We start from the raw sequence: 9,758 nt of genomic DNA, 5'->3' as shown, positions 1-9,758 counted from the left end.
TTCTTTTTCCCAGCTGTCCAGCTCTTGTTCCTTATTCCATCGGTGGCGCTGGTAATTCGTTAGAAGGGATCCTATCGGATAGGGCGTTTCTAAATCATCCTCGCTCTTCTTTCCAAAGACGGGTTTTCACTGGGCGGCAAGGGGAGGTGAAGTGACGTTAGGTTTCTGAGCAAAATGTGGGGGTGTGGCTGGGAACTGGGGCGAGATAAATAGAGGAAAGTCCAAAACATAGCTATCATTTCTGCTTTTACTGCGCAGGCTGGTTACTGTATTGCAGCTGTACAGAGAGAGAGAGAGAGCGAGCGATACAAGCAGTGCAATTTCCAAGAACCTTCTGCAAACACTCGGAGGTTTTATTTTTTTGTAAAACGTTTCAAGAGGAAATTTTGAGAGGAGAGATGAAAGCCATCAGCCCCATCCGATCTGTCAGAAGCTGTTACGAGGCGGTCTGCTGTTTGTCTGATCAGAGTTTGGCCATCTCACGGAGCAAGAACCCTTTAGAAGAGTCCATTAGCTTGCTGTACGACATGAACGACTGCTACTGTAAGCTGAAGGAGCTGGTCCCCAGCATCCCGCAGAACAAGAAAGTTAGCAAAATGGAAATCCTCCAGCACGTTATCGATTATATTTTTGACTTGCAGATTGCATTAGAGAGCCAGCAACAGGATCCTGGGAACAGCACTGCATCAAGCAGCTCGATCCTGACACTGCAGGTAAACCACTCTCCTGACTTGCAGATTATGAAAGTGATTTTTCCCCCCTTTTTGGAACAGTTAAGTTTTTCACCCCCCCTCATAACTTTTTTCTCTTTACTTTTAGCGATCGGAACTGTCTAGTGAAGGAGACAGTTTGGGCTTCTGTCACTGATTCACCCACGGTGAGTTACTGTACCTGGGATTGCACAGATTGCAAACTGCAAATGGGTAGAAGGCATTTAGTCTCCACTCTGAAATAGCTTTGCAAAAACCATTAAAACTAATCAGTAGGATTCAGAAGTTTAGAATTGCATGTCTGTACTGTCCTTGGGAGTGTAAATGGCGGTATCTTCGATTCTATTACATTACAAATTGGAACAGGAAGATTATCTATAAAATGTTTTTTCTCTCGTCAAATCAACTGCCTGTAACATTTTAGCAAAGAAATTCGATTTAAATGCAAGTGTTAAGGAGGAAAACAACATTTTGGTTGTTGCAAAATTATTACGAAGATAGAACAAACCAGAATGAATGAAATGGGAGGGAAATTGAAACTTGGCAGAAAGGTCTGTATATAGAAATTCAAAGGAATTTTTTTGGTAATTAAATAATGGTTAGGATGTGTTTACCAGCAGGAAGGGAGTTGTATAATTTGTATCCTTATTGCACGTTACACCAAGCTCAGTTGCTGGAGCTCTGCAGATGTTTATCTAGATATTGCACCCTCCCCTTTGCAGGAAGGCGCCACTAAACATGAATATTTTTGTTGTTCTTTCCCTTGCAATAATCTTGCCCGGGTAATTTTAGCTCCCATCTGCAAAGACTTAGGGACGCAGCAACTACGTGCCAACTAACAAACACTGTGTGCTGAGGGAATGGGCTGTGTGTGTGTTTTAAAGCGGGTCTCTCTCTCCCCCTCCCCATGCTGATGTATTATCAGTCGGGGGCAGTGCAAGTTTCCTGCGTGGCGCCAGTCTGTCTGGCACTGCTCTGCTCTGCTCTCTCACACTCACTGACTGACACGCCTCTCTCCCATTCAATCCTGCAGGTGTGCACTAAACAACTCGCCGCTCCAGCATTGCTCCAAGAGTGTCCTGCCAGCGAATCACAAACGTCAAGAGGCCAACAAGACCACCCCCTCTCCAGTCTCCACTTGACAAGCACCGTCTTGAACACTTTTACATTCATTTTAAGGACAAATCGTGTGAATTCTGAAGGGAGCAAGCCAGTTCATATCTGGGAAACCCATTCCAGTTAGCATCCAGATCATTGAATTTAACCCTTAATAGTTTTTAAGCCACTAAAAGGACCAAAGACCTTTAAATGGAGTCATCGGATTTCTCAAAAGTTTTTTTTAATGATAATTCAGTTAGAAATTATGTGATTAACTTTTGAAAGTTGCTGGTTGATTGGGACTTGGTGGAAAGCAACAAATGTCAGGGCTCTGAGTTTTTAAAAAATTCAAGTTGTGAAGTAAATTTATTCTTTTTTGAGGGGAACCCAGACAGGGGGGACTCGGCTGGTCTCCAGAATTAAATACTAAAATGACCTTCGTAATCCCAGTTGAAAAAATAACCGAAGAGGATTTCAGTCTTTTTGAAATATCCCAAAGCTGCTCTTAACAGTGTTCTTGATCCACCATCTCCTGTAGCACAGGTCACCGTGTCTTGTGATACGGGAATTGTTTCTCCGTCTCCCGTAATGTGGGTCACTCTCTCCCGTAGCGAGGGTCAGTGTCTCCCGTAGTGTGGGTCATTGTCTAATGTAGCAAGGGCCACTGTCTTCCGTAAAGTAGCGTAGGTCAAACTTATCATGACCAGTCTGCACGTGTACAATGTAATGACCTAAGGTAGTGCAGCTGGTTTGCAGGAAGACCATTGCTGGATCCATCGGCACATTTGGGAGAACAGCTCAGTTCAGTCAATCCCCAGTTCAGTCACTCCCCTAGGACCCCCCGCTACAGTATAAACTTAGCTCAAAGTTGGACCAAGAACTGTTGGGCAGGGGGTCAAATCACGGCCTGACTTCTGAGCCATGCTTATTGATGAGAGTTAATAAAAAATCGTAAATTAACCGCGAGTTACTGGGTGGAATCCTCAGACACTGAGCCACCAATAGTGCCTCAGGCACAGTGGGCAACTTATCGGAATATTGTGGGTAGATGGGATAGACATTAACAGATGGAGAATTGCAGGCTGTGAACCCACTGATTTTCCTATAAGCCCATAACACGTGGGCCTCAGGATATTCACATCAGGAGATGGTGGAATAAAGCAAATCTCTCGGTTAATCGAGAATCCGGTTGTCTACCACTTTAAAAGTCAGAAATTTCTGGGCAGCCCAGTGGAAAAGATAGGTGGGTGCAGCCCTGTAACTGTGAACTAGACTGTAGGTCAGGTGTTCCTTGTATAGTTTATAAATCAAGTCAGGAATATTATCCTAATGCAGTTGGAACCTTAGGAACTAGTACCTTGTATGTGCTGGGAGGCAAAAAAGTTTTCCTGAGGATGTTTATTTTAGTGGAAATGCACAAATCTTGGAGAACAGCTTCAAGTAAACACTGCTTCACCGATCTGTAGAAGAGGGAGTGAAGCTCCCCAACTTTTGCAAACTCTATACTAGAGTATCTTTTGTATATTTGCAGGGAGAAATGTTCCTGCTGTTTTATTTCTTCTGACTTGGTTAAAAAAAACTTTTTATAAAAGTTTATGGAAATGTACATTTTATACATAATAAAAAAATTACATTTACAAATAAAATTGTAATTTATTAAAGGCATACAGTATATGAGTAATTTGAGACCTGACGTGTGGTGAGTGTAGTGTGCTTGGGACAAACAAATAACTTTGGGCCTATGGTTCCCAAAGCTCTCCACCACTGGGGGTATTCCTTGCCGTCATGTCTGGGTCTGTTGTAGATCAATCGATGGAGATTGATTGCCACGATTAGTCAACAACTCCATTATTGTATCATACAACTACCAGGAAGGTAGAAAGCGAACTAGATTGACGTTGGTCTTTTTTCATCCAGCAATTCCTCTTGTCAGCTGTGGCTCAGTGGGTAGCACACTTGCCTCTTAAGTCAGAATGTTGTGGGTTCAAGTCCCACTCCAAGGACTTGAGCACATAAAGCTAGGCTGACATTCCAGTGCAGTGCTGAGGGAGCGCTGCACTGTCAGAGGTGCTGTCCTTTGGATGAGACGTTAAACCAAGGCCCGTCTGCTCAGGTGGATGTAAAAGATCCCATGGCACTATTTCGATAGAAGAGCAGGGGAGTTCTCCCCGATGTCCTGGCCAATGTTTATCCCTCAGCCAGCATCACTAAAAACAGATTATCTGGTCATTATCACATTGCTGTTAGTGGGAGCTTGCTGTGTGCAAATTGGCTGCCGTGTTTCCCACATTACAATTTACTCCACTTCAAAAGTACTTCATTGACTAAAGCGCTTTGAGACATCCGGTGGTCGTGAAAGGCGCTACTGTATATAAATGCAAGTCTTTTTTCTTTATAAACTATTTTAAATATTAGCTTTCAACAAATTCTCCAAATATTGGGGAATTCCAGCTCGACACAAATGGTCAGTGTTTTTGCTAAGTTCCTTGTTTTGCTCCAGCTGTGAGCGTCTCGTACATTGCCAGAAGGTTTGTGAGCTTCGACAGGACAGGCTGCAAATATTAACACACTCCCAGAGAGACTCCATAAAATATTAACACACTCACAGAAACACTGCAAATATTAACACACTTCCAGAGAGATTCCGTAAAATATTAACGCACTCACAGAAACACCCTGCATATATTAACACTCCCAGAGACTCCGTAAAATATTAACACACACAGAAAACTCCAGCAAATATTAACACACTCCCAGACAATGTTCCCGCTAACTTTGTTTGGCGGGGCTGCGTGGGCCATTCAAAATACCGCACATACATATTGAAAAGCCGACTGCGGGTTCCCCGGAGCGCTGCGCTACCGTACAGCTTACAAGCAACATTGCTCCCAGGGACCACCTGCCTATTTTAACACACTCCCAGAGACTCTGTAAATATTAAAACAATCCCAGAGATTTTAAACACACTCCCAGAGACTAAAAAATAACACACTCCCAGAGACAGTAAAATATTAACACACTCCCAGAGACAGTAAAATATTAACACACTCCCAGAGATTGTAAAATATTAACACACTCCCAGAGATTGTAAAATATTAACTCACTCCCAGAGACAGTAAAATATTAACACACTCCCCAGAGACAGTAAAATATTAACACACTCCCAGAGATTGTAAAATATTAACACTCTCCCAGAGACTGTAAAATATTAACACACTCCCAGAGATTGTAAAATATTAACACACTTCCAGAGACTAAAATATTAACACACTCCCAGAGAATGTAAAATATTAACACACTTCCAGAGACTAAAATATTAACACACTCCCAGAGAATGTAAAATATTAACACACTCCCAGAGAATGTAAAATATTAACACTCCCAGAGAATGTAAAATATTAACACTCCCAGAGAATGTAAAATATTAACACTCCCAGAGAATGTAAAATATTAACACTCCCAGGCCGCGATTTCGCCGGCCGAGGCGGGTCCAGGGCGGTCGGGGTCAGGGTCGGGGTCACGGTCCCAGCCCGCTGCCTACTGCAGCCCGCACTCTCCAAGTGATTTTTTGTTGACTGGGATTGTTAAGCCAGCCTGGCGAGGGTCCTGGCTAATTAATAGGAAGCGAGTCTGATGTTGTCATTTGATGACGCGTCATCAGCCGGTTTCCTTAAAGGGGCCGTGTCCAAATTGATCATGACAGTTGTGCTGTCAGTGTTCTGCAGCATTGAGGTGCTGCAAACACTGACAAGCACTGCACAGAGGTGCACGGCTCTCCCAGGCTCTCCCATGACTCCCTCCATATGCTTAGGACCAGGCTGCAATGGCACAAGCCTTTCAATGGAACATTACTGCCAAGCCCCACACAACCTCATCCTGCTGTGCCGCTCATCACATCCCCATCACTCTGCCTTCCCTACCCTACTCCTGCACATCCTTACTCACACCAACTTACCTTGCACCTCCACCCACCCCTCTTTATCTACATTATTATCACTTCCCCATCCCACTAGCCACCCCTCACACGCACCTTAAACCTACTGCAAGCATACGAACTAACAGCACACAAGGGTAGGCACCTGGGTGGTTTAGCCAATGTTCATGTGAAGTTTCTGTTAATGTGTTGTCAAACATTGAAATCTATATATATATACTGTAGATGCTATAGGGATGCTTTATGGTGCTGGTGTGGGGTGGTGTCAACCTGACGCCTCATGTGGCAGCCAGGGTGTACAGCGTCAATGAAGTAAATCTGGCCATCGTTGGCCTCCCGGGCAGCAATGTGGTCGGGTGCTGATGCCCTGTGTCCTGTGCAGCATCAGGTGATTGCGGGGAAGGTTGGTATTGTTGTTGGTGAGGTTGGTGTGCCTGGTGCTGGGGCTGATCGTGGAGGGATTCAGAGGACCAAGGTGAGATTTTTTTTCAAGGGCACCGATGCTGCTGGAATAGATGGCAGCTGAAGTTGAGATGACAGAAGCGATCTGTCAATGGTGAGAGAGAGAGCTTGCTCTAAGGAGGTGACACTGGATAGAGAGTTTACTCCAAACACTTCGGCTGCGATTTTCTGAGTGGAGGCGGCTTTGACGTTCGGCGGGTTCCGGTCCCGCTGCTGGTTTCAGCCTCCCTGAAATTACGATTTTTGCTTAAGTGGGCTGATTAAACCCGTCGTGCGCGCTACCCGGCCCAATCAGTGGGTTCGGGTCTGCCGCTCGCCTCTGCTGCCATTTTTCATCCAGCTGCATTTAAGGGGCCCATGCAGTCTTGTTGTTGACCATTCCTATTCTGCTGCTTCTCGGTGTGGCACATGTTGAAATGACTGCTTCAAGACCAAAGGCATCTCCAAGATTCGATGATGACTCCCTCCATGCTCTTGTGGAGGGAGCGACAGGGCGTCAAGAGGTACTGTTCCCCTCAAATGGACGGAGGAAGCTTCCTCAGCCAACCAAGGCAGCCTGGCTGCAAATTGCTGAGGAGGTGAGTGCCAGGTCTTTGTGAGGTCGCACCTGGGTTCAGTGCAGGAAAAGGTTCAATGATCTGCTACGCACAGCAAAAGTGAGTATAACATCACACTTACCTTCAATCTGCTCCCCATCTCCTCTCATCACCAGCACTCTGCATTGTCAACCTACTCCTGCACATCCCACTTTACCCTTACACCCCTTGCACCCTTAACCATCCCTCCCTCTCTATGTACAGACTCACTCCAACATTCTACTATGCACCCCTCACACTTGCTATCACTGTTATGCAATGACAACAACTAACAACACACAGGGAGGGCCCTTGGTATTGGCAACACACAGGGAGGGCCCTTGGTATTGGCACCTCACTCCATCTTTGTCTCCCTCTAAGCATCTATGCTATGGATTCTCTACACTCACTCCAACATTCTCACTCAAACTCCACTTGTGTCCCTCATTGTAGGAAAAGAGCCCACAATAAGAGGGAGAGGGGCGGGACAGGAGGAGGGCCACCTTCGATTGCCCACTTGACCACCGCTGAGTAGGCATTATCTCAACATCGTCGGAGGTGCTTAGGATCTGGATGTGGGGGATGGTCAGACGGGCGCAGTAGAGTAAGCTGGTGACAGAATAGATTTGCAGCCCTCTCATTTAGATTGCATAAGTGACTGATATGGCATCTGATGTTCATACAGATTCAGTTCTGATCTTCTGCACAATTCGATGTGCCTGCTACGTTAATATCACATGTCTAACTTATACCTTTACTCCCCACAGGACCATCGAGAGCCCCCTCCACACTGTCCAGGAGGAAGAGCCGGGAGACTCCTCAGAGGAAGCTGCAACCTCTGAGGGCGCAGTGTCAGCAGAATTGAGCACACCCAGCACCAGTGCAGAGACGCACACCTCAGTGGGTCATTCGCGAGATAGATTAGTGTTGTCACCTGGTGTATCACAGCTCACAAGTGAGCATCAGCAGATGGTGGAGACAGGGACAGCAGTGGAGAGTCCTCGTCGGAGGCGGCAGGGTGTTCCTAGCTCTGCTCAGCTGCATGTGGACGCTGTGCCTCTGGGGTCATCCAGAAAAAGCGCGGTGCTGGAACTCCAGGAACAAGTGCAGGAGTGTCTGACAGGGTTTGCATCCACAGTAACTGCGAGTGCGCAGAGAATGGAGGAGTCCATCTTAAACATAAGCAATGCCATGATGGAGGCAATGGCGCATGAACGTTCCGCCATGGAGAGGGTGGCAACCTCCTTGGAGGACATAAGTTACCAGACTCAACAAAGCATGGTGACTCTTCTAAATATATGGTCTGCTATGGAGGAGAGATGGGCAGCTATTGAGGAGAGACACCACAGGTACATGGACGTCCCTGTTATGAGGACTGTTAGTACAGAGATGGGTCCTCCTGGCCCCACTGATGTGCAGCAAGGTGCTCTCCAGCTACTTGCTAGCAGTGAAGTGTGGGCGACCCATGAGAGGGATGTTGGTGGTCAACAACAAGGAAGTGTGGGCTCCTCTCCAAGCGCTCACACTCCCATGCCACTGCGGAGCCCTCGGTCAGAGCCCCAGATTCTGCACCCAACTGAGATGGCCGTCTCAGCCCCTGCACAGCCGTAGGAGGAGCAGACTGATGCCGAGCCCTCCCAGGCTCCCAAACCCAGACGACGCCCGCCAAAGGTGTCAAAGCAGGAACAGCATGAAAGTGAGCAAGGTGCCTCTACAGCTGCTGAAGCCATGGGGAAAGCACCACGTAGAAGCACACGTAAGAGAAAGTTAATACACAAATAGTCACAAGGGTAGTCACTTGGGTGTTTTGATGTATTACAAATTGAAGATTATCAGCGTTATTTCAATTGTAATAAAGAAATGCGATGGCAAACATTCAAAGAGTTGGCCTATGTGTGCCCAGAAATGGATGTGTCACAGTGAGGTGTCAGGGTGCCTTTCATCTGTAATGATGATGGTGAGAGTGATAGGAACCCACAGTTTATTGTACAGATGTTGTATGGTGTATTAAGAAGGTGGCAGCCGCATGTGTTTGCTTCGTAAACTTAAGCGAATCTGGCATGGATTAGTGCATCCCTTGCATCGCGGCCAGCAATGTACATGTGTGCTGGTGGAACTGGCACATCTGCCTCCGCAAGGTCTTCCTCCTCCTTCTCCTCCTCTGAGGAGGCTGTGCGCTGAGCCACTTGTTCCTCAGGCAGCGGTAAGCCACGCTGCTGTGCGATGTTGTGCAGTGCACAGCAGACCACGATGATTCTGGAGACCCTAGCTGGTGTATACTGTAGGGCTCCACCTGATCTGTCGAGACATCTGAATCGCATTTTGAGCAAGCTGATGGTTTGCTCGATGATGGCTCTGGTGGTAATGTGGCTGGCATTGTAGCGTTCCTCAGCTTCGTTCGATGGCCTCAACAGCATCATTGGCCATGTCTTCAGGGGATAGCCCTTGTCTCCAAGTAGCTATCCAGAAAGTTGGGTTGGCGGATTGAAGAGCTGAGGCACAGTAGACTGCCACAGGATGAACGAGTCATGGCAATTGCCAGGGAACTTGGCGCAAACATGCATAATGTTCTTCCTGTGGTTACACACCAGCTGGACGTTAAGGGAGTGGAAGCACTTGCGGTTCACAAATACAGCTGGGTTGTGATGGGATGCCCTGTGTGCAGTTTACGTTGCCCTGCACCCTTGGTAAGTCTGCCATATTTGCAAAGCCAACTGCACGCATGGTTACACTTGCTTCATCCATGGAGAAGTGGATGTAATTGTGCGCCTTTGCAAAGAGGGCATTGGTAACCTGCGTGATGCAAGAGTGTGCGGTCGACTGGACGATGCCGCTGATGTCTGCTGATGATTCCTGGAAGGACCCTGAAGCAAAAAAATTGAGGGCGGTGGTGACTTTGACAGCCACTGGTAAGAAGTGTCCACCCGCTCCTCTGGGCTCCAAGTCTTGGTGCAGCATTGCACAGATGTCAGCGACTAC

The 9,758-nt window shown here is 46.9% G+C and overlaps 1 protein-coding gene across 1 annotated transcript; it reads left to right on the top strand.

The window, feature by feature from the left end:
• The first annotated feature begins 227 nt into the window (after positions 1 to 227).
• On the top strand, positions 228 to 3,473 carry LOC147103297 (DNA-binding protein inhibitor ID-3-A-like). Its single transcript, XM_085962762.1, has 3 exons — positions 228 to 713; positions 820 to 877; positions 1,744 to 3,473. Exons 1-2 carry the CDS (start codon positions 399 to 401, stop codon positions 865 to 867), a joined length of 363 nt encoding a protein of 120 aa, XP_085818888.1. The 5' UTR covers positions 228 to 398; the 3' UTR covers positions 868 to 877; positions 1,744 to 3,473.
• Positions 3,474 to 9,758: the final 6,285 nt, after the last annotated feature.

Source organism: Somniosus microcephalus, chromosome 20 (assembly GCF_052327205.1).
Source record: "Somniosus microcephalus isolate GS21.2 chromosome 20, FLI_Smic_1.0, whole genome shotgun sequence".
Lineage (NCBI taxonomy): Eukaryota > Metazoa > Chordata > Chondrichthyes > Squaliformes > Somniosidae > Somniosus > Somniosus microcephalus.
Note: the sequence above shows the minus strand (reverse complement) of the source record. Positions and strands in the feature narration are given on the sequence as shown.

Coding starts and splice junctions, on each gene's coding strand:
- LOC147103297 (XM_085962762.1), top strand. CDS start 399: ATGAAAGCCATCAGCCCCATCCGATCTGTCAGAAGCTGTTACGAGGCG. Junction 714..819: donor GCTCGATCCTGACACTGCAG/GTAAACCACTCT, acceptor CTTTACTTTTAG/CGATCGGAACTGTCTAGTGA.